This window comes from Marmota marmota, unplaced genomic scaffold (assembly GCF_001458135.2).
Source record: "Marmota marmota marmota unplaced genomic scaffold, marMar, whole genome shotgun sequence".
Lineage (NCBI taxonomy): Eukaryota > Metazoa > Chordata > Mammalia > Rodentia > Sciuridae > Marmota > Marmota marmota.
Window position 1 is genome coordinate 7,635,911 of NW_026000130.1, and position 20,065 is coordinate 7,655,975.

The 20,065-nt window shown below is 40.4% G+C and overlaps 1 protein-coding gene and 1 pseudogene across 1 annotated transcript; one reads left to right on the forward strand and one right to left on the reverse strand.

Annotated features, from left to right (window-relative positions):
* Positions 1-11,547: 11,547 nt before the first annotated feature.
* On the forward strand, positions 11,548-13,288 carry LOC107154540 (annotated as a pseudogene).
* A 3,663-nt stretch (positions 13,289-16,951) lies between these two features.
* Positions 16,952-17,797, reverse strand: Vpreb1 (V-set pre-B cell surrogate light chain 1). The gene is made up of 2 exons (XM_015500169.2): positions 17,583-17,797; positions 16,952-17,491 (listed from the first exon to the last, which is right to left on the reverse strand). The coding sequence occupies exons 1-2, from the start codon at positions 17,725-17,727 to the stop codon at positions 17,085-17,087; spliced, it is 552 nt and encodes a 183-aa protein (XP_015355655.2). The 5' UTR covers positions 17,728-17,797; the 3' UTR covers positions 16,952-17,084.
* Between the last annotated feature and the right edge of the window lie 2,268 nt (positions 17,798-20,065).

The window sequence follows — 20,065 nt, forward strand, 5'->3', positions numbered from 1 at the left end:
AGTAAAGTAGAGGAAAGGGAACTGGGGAATGAGGAGGCAAGGAAAAGGGAGAGGAACTGGGGACTAAAATGGAGCAAATTATATTCCAAATGCTTATATAATTATGTCAAAATGAACCCAAATATTATGTGTAACTATAATAAACTATTATAGACATATATATATATATATATATATATATATATATATATATGCATACATAAACATACATGTTAACTAAAAAAAAAAAAAACTCCTGATGTGATTTGAAGAGCTTCGAAGTTGCTAAACACATCCAATGTGCTGGAAGGTGGCATGCCCAGAGAGGTCATGGGAACTCTGCACTATTCCCAACACCTTGCCCTACTCACTTGGCAATTCCTAAGATGCATCCTTCCTAATAAACTTGTAACCATGAGTACAGTATTTTTCCCTGAGTTCTGTGAGCCAGTCTAAGACATTATCAAACCTGAGGGAAACATGGAAACCCCTAGATTTGTAGTCCAGTCACACAGAAATACAAATGGCTTGGGCACCCTATTAGTGACTGGAATATGAAGTAAAGCGTGTCTTATGGGACCAAAACCTTTAAACCTGTGGAATCAGATGTTAACCATGGAAAGTTAATTTCAAAATTTTTTGCGGGAGAAGACTGGGATTGATCCCAGGGGCACTCTACCACTGAAGTACATCCCCAGTCCTTTTTATTTTGAAACAGGATCCTGCTAAGTTGCTTAGGATCTTGCTAAGTTGCTGAAGCTAGTCTTGAACTTGTGACCCTCCTACCTCAGCCTCCCAAGTTGCTGGGATGGTAAGTGTGCACCACCACACTCAGATTAATGTCTGATAATTTAATTTAATTGCTGGAAACCTGTTGGTATCAAGAGAATTACAAAAGTGGTGTCAGAAGACATCATACACCATATTTATACTTTTTTAACTAGAGCCACTCTGTTCAAAGATTCATGTAAAAGATCATGTGACTTTTAATGGTTACACTCTCATTGCCTGACACCATGGCTGGCATAAATAGAACTTCTCTTCCCATATATAGCATTAGTCTCTTTAACTATCACTAGACATCAACTAATTCAGAATACTAGTCTTTACTTTGAATGAGTCCATAAGAATGACAAGAAGATAAATCTAGATTTGACCTCTGCTTTGATTTGATTTAATTTGATTTGGGGGCATGAATCAAGAGCTCTCTAACTATACTGGGTTAAATATTGTTTTCACTCTCCCTGTGAGAAAATTCAAATCCAAGAGGAACCTATGAATATGATCTTATTTGGGAATTATATATTTGCATATGTAATCAAGTTGAGGCCATACTGAATAGAGTGAGCCTCAAATCTAATGATTAGTGTACATAAGAGAATACTTGGACAGAGATGCATGCATACAGGTGGAAAGGCCATGTGATGATGGAGGCAGAGATTGGTGTGATGCATTAGCAAGCCCAGGAATGCCAAGAATTGTCAGCAACCACTAGAAGTTAGAAAGCCAAGAAAGGATTCTTCCTTAGAGCTTTTGAAGGAAGCGTGGCCATATCCACACTTTGATTTTGACTACCAGCCTCTGGAGCTGTGGAGAATAAATTTCTGTTGTTTTAAGTCCCTCCATTTGTGACAATTCTAAAGGCAGCCCTGGGAAACTGATAACACCAGCCAATTGAACTTTCATATACACCTATCTGAGCAGCTTGTGTAACTAGCCTGAGAGATAGCCAGACATGAGAACCTTGTGGAGGCCGTCTAGCTTACTGAACCAGGGGGAGAAATATACAGGAAAATCCCTGAAGATGTACTGTTGTGAGGTGTCCCCCAAAAGTTCATATGTGAGACAAGGCAATGGTCATATGTAAAATGATTAGATTTTGAGAGTTATAACCTTATCGATGGATTATTCCACTGATGCATGAAACTTCAGGCAGGTAGGGTATGACTGGAGGAAGTAGGTCACTGGAGCATGTCTTTGGGGGTTGTATTTTGTCCCTAGTGAGCAGATATTTCTCTCTCCTCCCCCCCTCCTTCCGGGTTGTCATGTCTTCAGCTGCTTTCCTTCACTATGCCTCATGCCTCATCTCAGGCCCAGAGCAACGGAGTTGGCCAGCCATGAACTTAACCTCTGGAATTGTGAGCCTAAGTAAACTTTTCCTTCTCTAAATTGTTATTACTGGGTCTTTTGGTCAGAGTGATGAAAAGTTGACTAAGAATGTACTGGTTTGAGATTGCCCAAGTTACACATCTGCCTCAGCTGTGTGATACCAGATCTGGACAGTTGGAACTGCAGTATGTATCTGTGACCATTGGCTCCCTCTGGATGCATGCCAGTTCCATCTTCCTCATGATTTTTGCCCCATGGAGGATGGTACTTCATGGATGTGCAGCTTGTAGCATCAGGGGCACAGAGAACCTCACCATGTTTTTTTAAAAATAGGCAGAACAGGAAATAACAACGAAGAACACTTCACTCTGCCCTGTAGGATGAGACTGAGGTATATTTCCACTGGCTCCAGAACACATGGTGGCTCCTCTATGACACCTATATTGGCCTGATGTTGGCTGCAAATGGGACCCACTCTGCCTTGACCAGTATATGAGAAAAGAAGGGATTGTGAATAAGCCACAGAATGGCCCCCCAGTGGACTACGTCAAGTGATAAGTAACACCTAATACCTTCAGCTTTGATCTCTGATTTGTGTAAAATAGAAGATTGACTAGATGATGAATCCTGAGTGCCAGCACAGGGCCAGGAGCAGTGGATATCATGGAGAAACAAGCCTTCAGGGGCTTAATCCTCTCTACAAGCCACTTGCCTGCTCCATCCCATCTACCACTCCTGCAAGGTAGAGTTCTTCTGTAGCAGATTTTCCTTCCAACCTTCTTTGTCTCTAACTCACAAGAGCTTGACCACCTCAAGAAGTCCCAACTTATTCCCAAGACTTTCATCCATAAGGGGTTCCCAAAAATGATGGAAGGCCTCCCAGAGACCCACGTTCGTGCACATCCTTTGATGTTCCACTTCACATTGCTCAAGTTGCTCTTCTGCACTAGCTAGCTGAAGAACCAGATCTGTGTAGCTATTAACATCTGCTCCCCCTGGGTGTACCTCAGCTGTCTTCCACACAGAACCTCCCACCACTTTTCTGAGTCCTTGCCTGCAAACCTTCTCCTCCACCACCTGAGACAAGTAACATCCCAGCCTAATTTTCAAGCTTCCTTTACTTAACAAGCCCATTAGTGGTCCCAGACAGATGCCCAAGACTTCACCATCACCAGCACAGTATTTGTGTGACCTGCATCATAAGGCCACCATGGACAGTATTGGTAAGAGGCCCACAGGGAGCTCTCCCAGGGCACGCACACACAGCTGAGTGTTTATTGTTCTGCAGCCTCTGCATTGTGAAAACCAAGAGTCTGAGAAGGTCATCTCCACTGACTGGTGTAAGACAAAGGAGATGCTGAATGAATTTAACCATGCTCAGCCTCCCTCCCTCCCAGGTTAGCTAAAAGTATCCCAGGCTTTCACTCCACTGAAAGCCCAAACATTCTAACTACCCACTCCTACTTATACTTTTTTTTTTTTGTCGAGCAGAAATCCACACATCATTTTCTGCCTCTGGTAACCACAGTATTCTAGATATAGATGCTATGAGGCTAATATGAGGACAGGGATCTCAGTATTTTAGCTGTTCCATCTCAAAAGTTTGAATTGCTTCAAATTTGCCTTCTCATCTCTCCACCCCTCCCCCCCCCTGAATTCACATTGGCACATGCACAATTTCATGACCTGGAAAGAAGCTGGAATGAGTGGTCAGCTCCAGCACAGACTATGGAGGCTGCAATCTTAGTTTGTAAAGGGATGGAGAAGCCTCCAAGAATCAAACCACAGAAAGTAAGAAAAACAATGGGAATATGAAGGGCCAGAAGTCTTTTAGGGAGCGAACACAGGAGAACTGAGAAGGCATTTAGACTTTCAGGCATTCCTCATTCCCACCAGAGGATCAGACACTTACCTACAGAGAGGAAACCCCTCCCCCCAACCAAGAGATATGGGCAAGTGGTCCAGGTATAATGTGGGAGTGTTGTGCTACTGGGAGCAAGGGTCTCTGAGGAAAACAGACTAATTTTAAAGCAGACATACTAAAGGATGAGCCTCAGCTTCCATTCCTAGCTGGGCTCCCAGCATGCTGGCAGCTAGGTATCTAAGCATCAGGAAGAAGTCTTGAGGATTGTTCTCAGAAGTGAGGAGGAATCTGCCTGATAAAATAAGAGAAACCTAAAGGTACTTTCATTTGAACATTTCCTACTCCTACAATGCTCTCCATAGTTTACAAGCCCTATCCAGGTACCAGAGAACCAGTCGCCTTCCCAATGATTCCTTCTTGAATACAAATATACAACCGAAGATTGAACTTTTGTAGCAAGCAATCAGTAATAAGAAATCCAAAATAATGAACTAAGCATGAGGGTCTAATACTTGAGGAAACTAGAATATCACCCCAAAGTATGCTTTTTTGACATAAATATTTTTGAGCCAAAGAAAAGAAGAATTAGATTCAGGAAAAAAGCTTTCTGTGCTCCCCCATTTACCTAAAAGGAGCATACAAATTTATAAAAGTATTCCCCCTCCCCTCTCTTGTATGAAAAACAGACCAATTATAAGAGGACCATAGAAATCTGCAAACAAATGTACTACATTAGTTTACTCCCATGTGTATACCACCTCACAATTCCCTGCCTCTAAAAGTCAAGAACTGCTTTCCTTTATCTTGTCACTTTCCTAAAATGCACTGTTCTTCTTGAAGATGTTATATAAGCCAGACCTTTAAACTACTGCATTGAGTTACCTCTCATTTATGTTTTTTCCTGCATGATCTGCACTGCAGGTATTAATAAACTTGCTTATTTTTCTCTTGTTAACTCATCTTTCTTTACAAGTTTCTGTTCCAATGATGAACTTATGAGGATGAAGGAGAAATTACATTTACTCTATGACAATGCCTCTTAAAGTCAAACAAACAATATCAATCAATTACTAATCTTTAATAAGAAAGAATATGGAAAAATAAACTTTGTCTCTACACACTCATACCAACACTTCTGGTCTCCATATGTGTGAATTTCCCATACCAAACAATTCTTCAGTTCTCTATGGACACTCAACTAGGTATCCTATAAGTCAACTTTTATACTATTTGCCTGGAGTTAATGTCAGATCCCACAGGTTAAGAATTTAAGTGTCACAAAACTGCTCCCACTTCCAACGCTGTTATGGTTTGGATCTTGAATGCTCCCCGCAGGCCCATATGCTAAAGCCACAGCTTGCCAGCCTGTGGTGCTACCTAAAGGTGGCAGAACCTCTAGGAGGTGGGCCATGCAGAAGCAAGTTAGGTCATTGGTGACATGCCCATAAAGTAATATTGGAACCCCAGCCCCTTTCTCTATTTCCCAGCTGCCATGAGGTAAACAGACCTCCTCTGTCACATGCAGCTGTTCATCACGATGTTCTGCCTCACCACAAGCAAAAAAATAAATAAAAGAACAACATAGGCAGAAACTTCTGGAGCTGTGAACCAAAATAAACTTCTCCTTATCACTTGTATTTTGCCACACAACAAAAAGCTAACTGTTATCCTATCCTAATCTTATACTGCCTAGGTGACTTAGCAGCTCTAATCTTGCTTTCCTTTAAGGGCAGGATGCCTGAAAGTTCCCTTTGTCGAGCTGGATGAAGCTGGTTGGATCTAAAATGGCTGTAAGAATAACCCCCAGACAACGTCTTGGGAATTCCCATGACAAAAGACTGGAAAAAAACAAAACGAGGTAGCACCTGAATTCCCAGGAAATCTCCTTGTGTGTTATGATGATAACATTTGCTACGTTACTTCTCAGGGACCTGAAGACCAGTGTTTTTGTTGAAAACACTGACTCTTTGCTTGGGCCTGCAGATGTCTGTTGGGTAACTGCAATGGGATGAAAAGTTTTTCATCTGTCTTCTTATTATATCTGTTCCCTTTCTGCTTTAACTTTTGTGTCAGATTCTACCTCCTCTGCAGGTTGGTGTGTTGATGGCCCATTAGAGCTGATATGTATTTTCTTCTACCCCACCCTTGAGCTCTTTCAGCAGCTATAGCAACCCAAGAACCTAAAGTTCTTCAGGCCTATAATAAGCCCTATCACAAGTAAAGCCACAAGACCAGGATGTTTGCACAGGATGTTGGTGCCAGCTGCAAGAGTGCTCAACAGTTCCTGGGGTAAGTTGACTATGACCAAACAGTAGGCTAAGTCTCACACAAGAAGAAACATCTTTGGGAACCATATCTCCAACCAAAAGAAAATTACTCCAGAAAAATCAAGAAAAGCTTAAATCTCCCTTTGTACAAGAAACAGCTTGGTCTCTCTCCTGATCAGTTCTGTCTGCCTTCCATTGAAGTTCCAGTTAAAAGATTTGCCTGTGTGTATGTTTGCTTTCTCTTGGTTCAGTTACGTTTCTACCATCACCAAATCAGAAGTTCCCATCTCCAGTAACTTTTTGTGTATTACTTTGCAATTTCTTATAAATCTATAATTATTTCTGAATTAAAACTTTTCTAAAATTCAGTTACAGATGTCTTGACATATTTCCTACAAAGTCATAATATCATGACTACATTAAAAAGTTAATATAGTCCTAAATACCTTTGCCCTAAAATATCTAACATCCTCTCCATAGTCAGATCTCCATAATTGTCCTCAAAATGATTTTCCTTTATTAAAGTTATTGCTTTCTTATTTTGTTTTGTTTATAAACAAGATCTAAACCCAATTCATACATTCTAGTAATCTAGTTACTTGTTAAAACTCTTTAGTCTCTTATTTTTAATATTTTTAGTTGTAGATGGACACAACACCTTTAATTTATTTATTTATTTTATGTGGTGTTGAAAATTGAACCCAGTGCCTCACACGTGCTAGGCAAGCACTCTACCGTGATCCACAACCAGCCTTTAACCTGCAAATGCTTGCCTCTTTTCTTTCATGATACTCACTTGTCAGAGTCCAATCCAGTTTTCTTTCTTTTTCCAGCATCCCACAGTCTGAGTTAGTGTGATCATTTTCCTATGGCCCCTGTGTTTCCTAAAAACTGAGGCTGAAAGCTGACTTGTGGTATAAATTGTGGAATGCTCTTGTTACACCCCCTAGGAGACACTATTTACCCACAATTAGAGAATCCAGACTTGACTGCCTCATTAGGGGAAACATCCAACTCTCTCCAATGGAAATGTCCATGCTCCCTTTATGACTAGGGTTTGTGGGGTGACCCTTGTTCACTGATAACCACTCAATGCTTTCAGCACCCATTTATGATCTCGGCCTTAAAAACTACTATGTATCACATTGAGGTTGCAAATAATGATTTTCTAATTCTAGTACTCTTTCTCCATGTGTAAATTTTCATTCTTCTGTAAAATAAACTTTTCTTTGCCTCCTTTCTTTTGTGAATTAGCACTGTGCATGCACCTACCCAAGTGCTAATTCCATTATTCTTTGGTGAATTGGCTGAAATAAACCTTTCCCCAGAAAATTTTAATTTACTGTTTCAACACAACAAAAAGTTCCTGGTTAGGGACTAATTTGAATAGGCTTGCCCTGACCAAAAATCAGAAAATTTATAATCATTGCAATGAATTTAAATACCCATGAGCTTATAACACTAACAAACTAAAATTGAATGATACTGACATATTGACTCATTATTTTGATAGTTAGTAAATAAAGAGAAAAAATTTAAATATTTAACCTGTTTTTACTTTTCAAATGTTCTTCAAAGTGACTAAATCATTTGGGGGAAAGGATTTTTATGTTACTTTTCTAGCTAACAAGTGCATGAGGAATGCTAGAAGGAAAATGTCCCCATTTTGCATTCCATAATGATCAAATGGATTGAACAGTGAGCACACATCACAAGAATGCAGCTTAAAATGAAGTTTTAAGGAAGGGCCTTCATCATTCTTCCTAATGGCCTCTGTATCCTGATTCCACCCTCTCTCTTCATGGTCCTCTCCCACTTTACCAGACCATGTCACAACCACAGAGGCCTTCTATATCCATGGAGAGTCCCTGCATTTCATTCTAAGTCTGATTGATTCTCCCCATCCCCCAATATCCCTGGGTCTTCCTAAAATTCTCTCCACCAAGAGTTTCAGGGTCTTCCTCAGGTCAGAATATACAGGTCCCTGTCTTCTGTTCATATCCAAGCTTATTTGGTTTTGTGTTTCTTTGTCAAACTTGGAAGCTGAGAAGAGCATTTCTGTGCACAGTTCATAGTTCTTAGCACCCCACAGTCTTGTAGTGCTTTATCATCAGAAGTTCTGTTAGTTTCTGGTTGAGAGGGATCTTTGCAATATTGAGCAATGGACAGTTTGGGAACTCCACACTTTCTACTACCTTTCCCCTCTATTTCAGGTTCAGAAAGTTCCCCAAACATCCCCTTCCCATAATTCCATCTTTCCCTTCCAAGCCACTCTTATCTGTTGGATATAATCACCTGATACATATGCCAAGCATCAGAAGGGGTTGTATGTGTGTGAAAGAGACAAACAAAGTCAGAGAAATGAAGACATATAAACAGAGAGAGAGGCTGGCTAGCCACAAAGGTAAAAGAGAATGTGGGTTTGGTTCTCCCATCTTAGAGAATCACAATGATCCCAGCCACCTAGTGGGATCCTAGAATGTCGGGGTCTTTGGAATCCAAGGATTCACTCAGTAATGCATTCATTCACTCATTAATTCATTTACTCAACTCTCTTGTCACCTGGTATTTATCAGATGCATAACAGATCCTACCCACTGGGAATTTATAAACTAGTGAAGGAGGACGCCTTGCTAAATAAAACCAGAGCTGTGTGGTTGGTGCTAAATATAGTTAGGAAAACAAGCTGTTTGCCCATTGGAGGAAGTTAATAACTGCATAAAGAAGTCAGGAAAGTCTTGCCCAAGGAGGGAGAGTTAAAATCATGAGGAACCCTTAGAGCAGCCATCTGGGAGGACACTGCCCAGGGACAGGAAGTCCTCCCAACAGGTAAACAGCTTGAACAAATGTTTGGAGGCAGGTAAGCAAATCGAATCAAGTGCATGATCAATTGCAGTTGGCTTACCATGGGAGAAATTAACCTTGAAGGGGTACACAAGTAATGGAACTTAGGACAGAAATCTGATTCAGTCTTCCAAGACAATGTCATAATAACGTGTATGAATTTTGTACCTTCAACCTGTGCTGTCTTTTCACAACTTGTATGTGGCTGTTGAGATGACCCATAGGGTAACATACATACTGGGTTTCAAAAAAAATAGTTTAAATGATCTCATGACTACTTTTCATATTGGTTGTATGTCAAAATAATACTAAATAAAATATATAATTAGAAATCATTTCACCTGGGGCTGAGGTTGTAGCTGAGTGGTAGAACACTCACCTAGCATGCATGAGGCCCTGGGTTCTATCCTCAGCACCATATAAAAATAAACAAACAAAATAAAGGTATTGTGTCCACCTATAACTAAAAAATAAAATATTAAAAAAAATTAAAAGATGGGGCTGAGATTATGGCTCAGCAGTAGAGCACTGGCCTAGTGCGTGCAAGGCCCTGGATTTGATCCTCAGCACCACATTAAAAAATAAATAAATAAAACAAAGGTATTGTGTCCAACTACAACTAAGAAATAAATATTTTTAAAAAAATGAAAAGAAAAAAAAAAGAAATAATTTCACCTGTTTTTTTTTTTTACTTCTTTTTTTTTAAGGGATGGGGATGGGAATAGGAAAGCCAATAGAATGAATCAGACATGACTTTCCTATGTTCTTATATGAATACACAACCAGTGTAACTTCACATCATGTACAACCACAAGAATGGGAAGTTATACTCCATGTATATATATGTCAAAATACAATCTACTATCATGAATAACTAAAAAGAAAAAATTTTTTAAAAAAAGAAAAAATATATATGGTGTCTCACTATGTAGCCCAGATTGGCCCAGAGCTCTTGGACTCAAGCAATCCTCTTGCTCAGCCTCTCAAGTAGCTGGGACTACAGGCACATACTACCAGTCCTGAATACTTCTCTTTTTATGTAGCCACTAGAAAATTGGAAATTACAGATAGGGCTTTCTTATGTCCCTTAGAGCATGTAAGGCAGTCAAGGGTCAGAGGGGAGTACAAGCAAGCCTGGATCTAGGTATAATGAAAGGGAATAAAGTTATAGGTTGCATCAGAGCCATAGACAGGAAGCCAGATGATGGTCAAAGTGAGAAATGACTCAGATGAAAGAATTGGACAAGAGGGAAGAACAGGTCTGGTAACTGATAAGGAAAGGATAGCATTATTTTGTTGAGTACCCATGACAGTCAAGCCCATTTTAAGCACTTTAAATTAATTAATTAGTGCTATCATTATTTCCTTTACATAAAACATTGGAAGTGGTGGCCTTGATTTCAAGTGACCCTCTAAGGCCAACCAGAGCCAAGTTCAGGATTTCATCCTCCATTGAGCTGGTGGGGCAGGAATGACAGAATGATGGATAAGCCCAACCTTATATCCCTGCTTTCTGGATTTCTTGTCAAGGCATGTAACCTCAGATCATGAAGGATGAAAGAAAAAAAAATTGGGGCGGGGGGGCAGATGATAAGCAAAACATAGAGTTCTTTGGGCATCAATACAGAAAGAGTTAAGAAGGACCTTGATGGCCCCACCAAGTGTGGTTTGATGGAAACATGGAGGCAAGAGTTTGAGTGTTCCCTAGAGTAGAGGATCAGCCAGCCAGAGCCCCAATTATTTCTATAAATTAAGTTTAATAGGAACATAGCCATACCCATTTGTTCACCTGTGGTCTGTAAAGGGTTTCTTACTGTAGGGGAAAACCTGAATATTTCAACAGACAGTAGTCTCACCACCTTTGGCGCCAGCGATGGAATTTGGGTTTCCTCTGCATGATGCAGACTGGCTGCAAATTAAAGCTAAGAAAAGAAAACACCTGAAGAAACCACACTACACAGGAAGTAATTTTGAAAAGCAAGGGCTGGACAGTTCTACAACCTTAGGTGTCCAGCTTCCACACTGGGAAGGGAGTGGGAAGACTGAGCCCCCCACCCATCCACCCCGTTCCATTTATTTATACAAGGGAACTTCAAAGGTTTTCTACAGAATGTTCTTCGCCAAATTAAGGCAGGAGGTGGGCTGTCCAAACCCAATGGGTTACGCCCAATATTCCAGAGCTACAAGAACTGTCCCATTGGTAGAGGGAGGGCAGATATCTCATGTCTTGGGTGGTCTACACATGGGAATGCTGGGATGGTTTCCTAGGGGAGATTTAAGTCCCCCATGGCTCAGTACCCAGTAAAAGACCACCCAAGTAGCTTTACAGGTGGCACACCACACAGTGGGACCCACAATGCCAAAAGTTAGTATCTGGCTGTTTACAGAAAATGTTTGCTAGCTCCTGCCACTCCCCTGTGCAGAAGAATAAGTGTGTTTCTCTCACCTAAGTGTCCAATTTTTCCACTGTGGGGACATTTAGCAATGTCTGGAGACATTTTGGGTTGTTACAAATGTGCAGGGAAACATCAGGTATGTACTGGCATCTGGCAACTTTACATTTTACAATACACAGGACAGCCCCTCAGCAAAAATTTGTCCAACCCAAAATGTTAGCAGTACCAAGGTAGATCTGGTACTCCCAGCATGGTGGTCAGCTTCCTGTCACTACAGGCACAGCTGTGTTCAGACCTGTGGTTTGTAAATTGACAACCAAGGCTCCCAAGATGTCCTTGTCCTGATGGCTGTGGCGGCAGCCCTGCCATCTCCCTCCCGCCATGCTGCAGGCAGCAGGGGCTGGAGGGCCCACTGTCTGCTGCAAATTCTACTGACTGGGCTCCTTCTTGGCCAGAGGTATTGCCAGATGCTGTGCAAAAACAACAGTGGTTCCTTTGGAATGAGTAAAGATTTTATTACAAGCTCACAATCACGATTACAGGCATTTAGGGTACTGATATTTTCCAAGCCAAAATCTTCGAATCATGGAAGAGTATTTTCTACATTGTGTGTTGCTCTCCAAAGAGAAGGACACCTGGGATTGTATAAAGGAAATGGTGCAATGATGATTCAAATCTTTCCCTATGGTCGTGTTCACAGATTAACAGATGGATCCATCACAGGTATGACAGCAGTTATCTGTACTTACCCTCTTGACATGGTTAGAATACATTGAGCATTCCAGATGAAAGGGCAACACACCTACACAGGAGTCATTCATGCATTCAAAACAATTTATGCAAAGGCGGTTTCCTTGGATTTTTACAAAGACTGATGCTCACTATATTAGGAATGGCTTCTTTTTTATGCATTACAATTCTTGTTACACATATAGAGTACAATTTTCATATCTTTGTATATAAAGTATGTCCCCGCCAATTCATGCCTTTATACATGAACTTTTTGTTTTTTTGCACTACAATTCTTATTATACATATATACCACAATTTTTCATATCTCTGTTTATATATAAAGTATGCTGTCACCCAATTCGAGTCTTCATATATATACTTTGGATGATGATGTCTGTCGCATTCCACCATCCTTGCTAACCCCTTGCCTGCTTCCTTTTCCTCCCATCCCTCTGCCTTATCTAGAGTTCATCTATTCCTCCCATGCTCCCCCTCCCTACCCCACTATGAGTCAGCCCCCTTATATCAGAGGAAACATTCGGCATTTGTTTTCTTTTGTGGATTGGCTAATTGCCATCTTCTCCAATGCCACCCATTTACCTGCAAATGCCATGATTTTATTCTCTTTTATTGCTGAGTAAAATTCCATCGTGTATATATGCCACATTTTTTATCCATTCATCCACTGAAGGGCATCTAGGTTGGCTCCACAGTTTAGCTATTGTGAATTGTGCTGCTATAAACATTGACGTGGCTGTTGCAGGTGTTTCATTTTTTACTTTTGATTATCTTAAAGAGTGTTGGGCTTTCCCATGCTCTTTCCCTTCTTAGCAGACCTTCATCAGACAATCCTAAAGTCATGGTGCTGAAAACACATTAACTTACATTGTGCTGGTGTTGCTGTTGCAACAACATAGGCAATATCATACCCATTTGATGTAACTCATCAGAAAATATAACTAGGAACTATTCCACCAGATTTTGAAAAGCACCTTACCATGCGGGAGACTATGAACTATGTCTGTTGACACCACAGAATTTGAAAAGGATTATATTGTAGCTTATCCCTTAATTTCATTCTGTGTATTCCCTCTCAAGCAGTGGCTTTTACAACATATGAACTTATGAAGCCGTTTTTTCACCTCAACTAAAAAAAAAATGTGGTTTGTGGTTTCTTTAATAAACTCTCAGAAAAATAAAAACATAGTGCTACTTTAATTGTGGAACAGGCATTACTTGAAAGAGGAAATTTATCTGTCACAGGAACCACTGACATTAGTACATGATTTTTTTATTCACAAATCAAAAGTACTTTCTGATGCCAAATATTATGCTTTTTGAATATTGAAAAAATATTCCTAAAATGGTGATGACTAATTATAATCAGATTGTTGGAGACCATTTTAAAATGTTATTTGGAAGCAGAACTATCTTAAAATGGAGTTTAAGAGATTGCCATTGTAATGTTTTGAGCAACTAATAAAAAAAAATTTTTTAAGAGATTTCCATTAGATTTATCATACTGTTCCAAACTTCCTCCTCCTCTTCCTCCTCTTCCTCCTCCTCCTTCTTCTTCTTTTTGCAGTGCTGGGGCAAAATCCAGCACCTCACAGATGCTAGACAAGAGCTCCATCCCTGAGCCAAATTTCAACACTCCTGTTTAAAGCTTTTGATTGTAATCATAATTTGGGGGAGGGGGGGTGCTGAGGATTGAACCTAGGGCCTTGCACACACTGGGCCTGCACTTGACAACTAAATGATACTCCAAGCCTATAGTCATGATTTTGTAAAGACTCTTAATGTTTTGTTTATATTGTTAAAATAAATGGGTTTGATTATATTGCAGAAGAGCAATGAGAACTGAATTTTAAGTTCTACAAAATACACCCAGCTTTGAAGTATAATTATTTCTCTTCTCATAATTCTGCTTCATTGGGAAAAAAGAATTTTTTTCTTCATTTTTTAGTAAAATAAATGTATTTAAAAACAGAGATTTGCTGGGCATGGTGGCACACACTTGTAATACCAGCAGCTTGTGAGGCTGAGGTGGGAGGATCATAAGTTCAAAGCTAGCACCAGCAATTTAATGAGGCCCTAAGAAACTTAGTGAGACCTTGACTCAAAATAAAAAAATACAAAGGGCTGGGGATGTGGCTCAGTGGTTAAGTGCCTCCAAGTTCAATCCTTGGTATCAAAAAAAAGTAGACTCAAGCTGGGTATGTTGGCACACACCTGTAATCCCAATGGCTCCAGAGGGTGAGGCAGGAGGATGGCAAGTTTGGCAACGAAAGGAAAACCTGTCTGGCGAGGCCAGTCTTGGCAACACAAGAAAAATCTATCTCAAAATAGAAAAGAATTAAAAAGGTCTGGGGATGTGGCTCAGTGGTAGAGCAACCCTGGGGTCAATCCCCAGTACAAAAAGAGAGAGAGAGAGAGAGAGAGAGAGAGAGAGACTCAAAAAAAATGAAGAATCATCAAGTTTTGCTCAAATGTTATGACCAGTACCATGAGTGATTTGCTTGTTTTTTTTTAAATTCAGTGTTTCCCAAGGCAGTAATAATAAAACCTGAATATCTTGAGTTTCAAAAAGAGTAGAACTATACATATGATCTTATTAATATCTACTAGAAAATTATTTAAGTGGACTGTGAACTATCATCAATGCAGATGTGAGTATCAAAGAATGTATGTAAAGTATCATGTCATCAGGATACTTCTTCCATGTAAAGTAGTACAATATAAAGTTAAATAGAAAAATAAGATATGATCTGATCTATGAGACCAACCTAGGTGCCCTTTAACGATGAATGGATAAAGAAAATGTGGTATGTATTACTCAGTCATAAAGAAGAATGAAATTATGGCATTTGCCAGTAAATAGAACTAGAGACTATAATGCTAAGTGAAATAAGCCAGTCCCTCAAAAAACAAAAGCTAAATGTTTTCTCTGATATGTGAATGTTATCTTTTATATTAAGAAAAGTTTTAAATGTAACAATTTCATTTATTATATATAGATCACTTTTATGTTTTATTGTAAGCATGACAGAAATGGGCAGGAAACAATTAAAATTATATATTTAGAAATAGCAATTTATAGAATTAGTGTGATTTTTAAGACACTAGAAAAGTTAAAAGTGTTATTTCTGCACCAATTTTTTTTTTGCATAAAAGGTTTCTTGTCATAGTTTGGTAAAAATTTGATTAACTGGTTTCATTTTCCAAGTCTTTATTTTAAAAATAAATATGGGGGCTGAAGTTGTGGCTCAGTGGTAGCGTGCTTGCCTGGCATGCATGAGGCAGTGGGTTCGATTCTCAGCACCACATACAAATAAATAAAAAAAAATAAAGGTCCATCAACACCTTTTAATAAATAAATAAAAATATGTATCTTTGTATGATACAGTAGAAATACATGTGTTTCTAAAAATATTTTGTATATTTTCATTTCTGGGCCATACTATATAGGTAATTATTGTCATGAAATCTCGAAATAATTTAAATGTATAAAATCAGTGTGTTCATTGCTGTTGGGACTGCAAATTGGTGCAACCACTCTGGAAAGCAGTATGGATATTCCTAAAAAAAAAAAAAAAACTATAAATGGAACCACCATTTGACCCAGGTATCCCACTCTTCAGTATATATCCAAAGGATTTTAAATCAGCATGCTACAGTGATGCAATCACATCAATGTTTATAGCAGCTCAATTCACAATAGGTAAACTATGGAACCTAAGTGTACTTCAACCTATGAATATAAAGAAAATGTGAGATATATATATATATATATATATATATATATATACACACACACACACACACACACACACACACACACACACATAATGGAATATTACTCAGCCTTAAAGGGGAATGAAATTATGGCATTTGCCAGTGAGTAGATAAAGCTAGAGAATATCATGCTAAGCAAAATAAGCCAATCCCAAAGAACCAAAGGCCAAATGTTTCCTCTGATATGTGAATGCTAACTCACAAAAAGGAGGGGGGTGTCTATACTTCTAAGGAAGAATAGAAGTACTTTGGATTAGACAGAGGGAAGTGAAGGGAGAGGAGAGGATATGAGGGTAGTGAGGATAGTAGAATGAATCAGACATAATTACCCTATGTGCATATATGATTGTATGACCAGTATGATTCTACATCATGTACAACCAGAAGAATGAGAAGTTATACTCCATTTATGTATGATGTGTCTAAATGCATTCTACTGCCATGTATAAGTAATTAGAACAAATAAAAATAAGTATGTCGGTTTTGTTATTGATAAAAGAAAACTGCAAATATTTTAAAGTTAAAAAATGCATTCTATGTCAGGGATATTGAATTTATTTTTTTTAAAAAAAACAGTACCAAAGTGGGGAGCCTGCTATATCTCTTTCACTTGGCTCCTATCGTCCTCCCCAAGGGCCCAATAAAAAGTGTTTTCTTAACCTTGTTCACCTCATAACTCCTGGGCATAATCAGATGACAATAGAAGGTCCTGTCCTCGGCAAGGATGTTCCTGCTCCAAGGCACTTGTGTCAGTCTCTTGTTCTCCTTCCCCCCCGCCCCCATAACCCTGAGTAGAGGCTCAGGTGAAACTGCCCACAGGGCCTTGACTGAGTAGACTGTGGTTGGTAACTTTCCTGGGACCTGTGCCCCAAGTTAGTTTCATCCCATGAGATCATGCAATCAGACCAAACTCAGCAAAACAACTTCTGAAAACACAAAAAAGCTTTAATTCTGTAATCTAGCTTCCAATGAGGTTTACAGCCATACTGCTAGACAAGAAGGAGCTAAGTGTCCCTATCTCCTGGGCTCTGTGCAGCCCCATGCTTCTATCCTCCCCCTTCCCACACCAGCCTCTCTGAGTGAAACCTTGTCTTCAATTCAGGTATACATGTCCTGGGGCATCTGGGATCCTGAAGCAGCAGGATCCTTTTCTTCCCTGCTCTCCCTCTCCATCTTTTCCCTCTCCATGCTTTGGGGACCCACAGCACAGAAATACATTGCCTCATCCTCAGACTTCAGTTTGGAGATGATTAAATACCCCCGGTTCCTGGCCACATCTTTGGATCCAGAGAAGCGATGGGGGACATTGGGACCCCAGTGCTGATCTGAGTATGAGAAGTATCTTAGCAAGAACCTTGGAGAGTTGCCCAGCCTCTGTTGGTACCAGTAGATGCTATAAACACCAATGTTATAGTTGCTGCTCAGGGTGCAGGTAAGGCGGACTGTGGTTCCAAGAGGTGAAGACATGGATGGTGGCTGATGCAGCACAGGCTGAGGAACACAACCTGGGAACACAGAAGCATGTGGGTTACCCCACGGAGGCAGGGCAAAGCAAGAGAAGGAGCAGAAGGCTTTGGACACTGGGAGTTCCCTCACCTGTGCAGTAGACTAACAGCATGAGCAGGACGGGAACCCAGGACATGGTGCAGACCGGCAGAACTCTACTTCCCGAGGCTACTGCTCCTGGGGCCTTTGTAGGATAAGCCAGCCTCTTCCTCTCTGCTCCAAGGGGAGGAGCCATTGCAACCCTAGTTCCTACTCACTACCATCCCAGACTTTCTTGGGTTGGCATTGTCAGTTAAAAGAACGGTCCCACGGCAGGCTTTGTGGCTCTGGCCTTGCCATGTGGAAGGATTTGGGGAGGAAGCACCTGCTGAAAGCTTACAGATCAGTGCCTAGGAGGTTGGCTGGTGAACTCAGGTCCCTGAGGGAGAGTGACATCAATTCCCCCTTGAGGAAGCTAAGCCTCACAGAAATAAGTTTCTCATCCAAATGTAGATGCCTGGTAAAATGGAGAGGACCCATCCTCAGGGTGGTTAAAACACCTGCAAGTGTTGGGGATCCTGAAGACAGTGGGACGCTCTGTGCCTTTCCAAAACTCAGTAACACCTTTAACCTGGCTCTTTCCCCTCCTAGGACAAGGTGGAATGATTGGACTTCAAGAGAAAAGTACCAGGGGACCCAGAATTATTCCTCTTCCTGCTCTCAGCTCACTAAGGAGACACATTTTTGGCCCTGTTGTAGACTAAACTATGTCCCCCAAATTCACACATTGAAGCCATAACCCCCCAGTGGGACTAATTTGGAGAGAAGACCTTTGTGGAAGTAATTATGGTTAAATAAGACCATAAGAATAGAGCCCTGATCCAGTACATCTGGTGTCCCTATAAAAATGAGAAATTTGAGCTCAGATACAGGGAAGCTGATAAGTGATGTAGAGAGGAGAAGGTCATCTTCAAGCCAAGAGAAAAATCTGGAACGTATCTTCCTTCAAAACCCTCAGAAGAAATCAACTTTGCCAGTAACTTGATTTGGGACTTCTGGCCTTTAGAATTGTGAGACAATTAATTTTTGTTATTTAAGCCTCTTAGTTAATGGAACCTTGTCACTCAGGTCCTAGGAAACCAGTACAGAAGTTTCTTAGTTCATTTGGGCTGCTACAACAAAATACCATAGGTTGGGCAGCTTGTAAATAACAGGAATTTCTCACAGACCTCAAAGTTGTGGGGTAGGGGGACTCTACTATCAAGACATTGGTAGATTTGGTGTGTGGCAAGGACCTGTGTCTTGGTTCAGAGTAGATTGGGTTCTCGCTACAATCTCATGTGGTGGAGAGGCAAGAGACCCCTCTTGGCCTCTTTTGTAAAAGTACCAATCCTGTTCATAAGGATTCTTCCCTATAACATAATCATCTCCAAAAGGCCCTGCTAATGACACATAGGAGGTGAGGATCAACATGGGAATTTGGGGAGACACAAACATTCAAAACATAGCCAGAAGTAATTCTAAGATGGCCCCGAAGTTCTCTTTTCCCACGGGCTCACTCAAAAGCTGGAGTCAAAGTTTCTCCTTAAATCTGCACAGCTCTATGACTATGGGTGAAGTGACCTTATGTGCTCTATATGGCACTGAGCAGCTGGGAAAGCACCAGTCCTCCCTTTCTCATAAATATTTGGCTAATTAAATTTATTATTCCCTAATATTAGTTCTACAGAGCCTTGAGCTTCCCCTTGTCCTTTATTTCCCTGACAAGGAGCAGACCTCACTCAAATTGGTCAGCTAGGGCAACTGAAGGAGATGTGTCCTTCTTCCTGCTGCCTCTCTGGCCAACCGCAAAATCGGCTCTGGTGAGGGGTGAGGAGAATCACTGCAGATATAGGACATCTTGATCACCCCTTGTCCAGTCACGGCTGCAACCACAAAAATGATCTGTCACTCTTCCCTCCTCAGCACAGGATGGTGGACACTGGGAAACTGACCAGAGAGTAAAGGAGAAAGGAAGCTTTGCTCATTCAAGCATCCATTCCCTCATCCAGTTTTTCATCCATGTGTTGTGCATGTATTCATGAAAAAGAAGTAGCATCTCCCAGAGCACCCAGTCCTTGAGAATCAGGGCTGGAGACCGTGCCACTTGTGAACATCAAAACAACTGAATCCCCACAATCTGGTCCCACCATAGTCACTGTCAGAGATTTTTGATCCTTATAAATCTCAGAGAAAGTAAGTAGTTCCACTTTCACTTTTAGGTATACACATCTAGTTTTACTGAGACAATGAGTAAGCTGAGAACCTCCCATTAACCTTATAGAAACCCTGACCCCAACTTTGTTCTTATAGACTTAACCCCGGCATCCCAGGGTGTGATGCCTCTTGCTTCACTTTTCTTGGTAAGGATTGCTTTGGCTATTCTGGGTCTCTTATTATTCCAAATGAATTTCATGACTTTTTTCTTTCTATTTCTATGAAGAACGACATTGGACTTTTAATAGGAATTTCATTAAATCTGTATAGTGCTTTTGGTAGTATGGTTATTTTGGCAATATTTTAGGTGGTTTGTCATGAAGCAGTAGATAATTAGA

Excerpts from the sequence above, each read along its gene's own strand:
- Vpreb1 (XM_015500169.2), bottom strand. The coding sequence starts at position 17,727 with ATGGCTCCTCCCCTTGGAGCAGAGAGGAAGAGGCTGGCTTATCCTACA. Across the intron at positions 17,492-17,582 it reads GCTGTTAGTCTACTGCACAG|GTTGTGTTCCTCAGCCTGTG; the intron begins GTGAGGGAACTC and ends CTGTGTTCCCAG.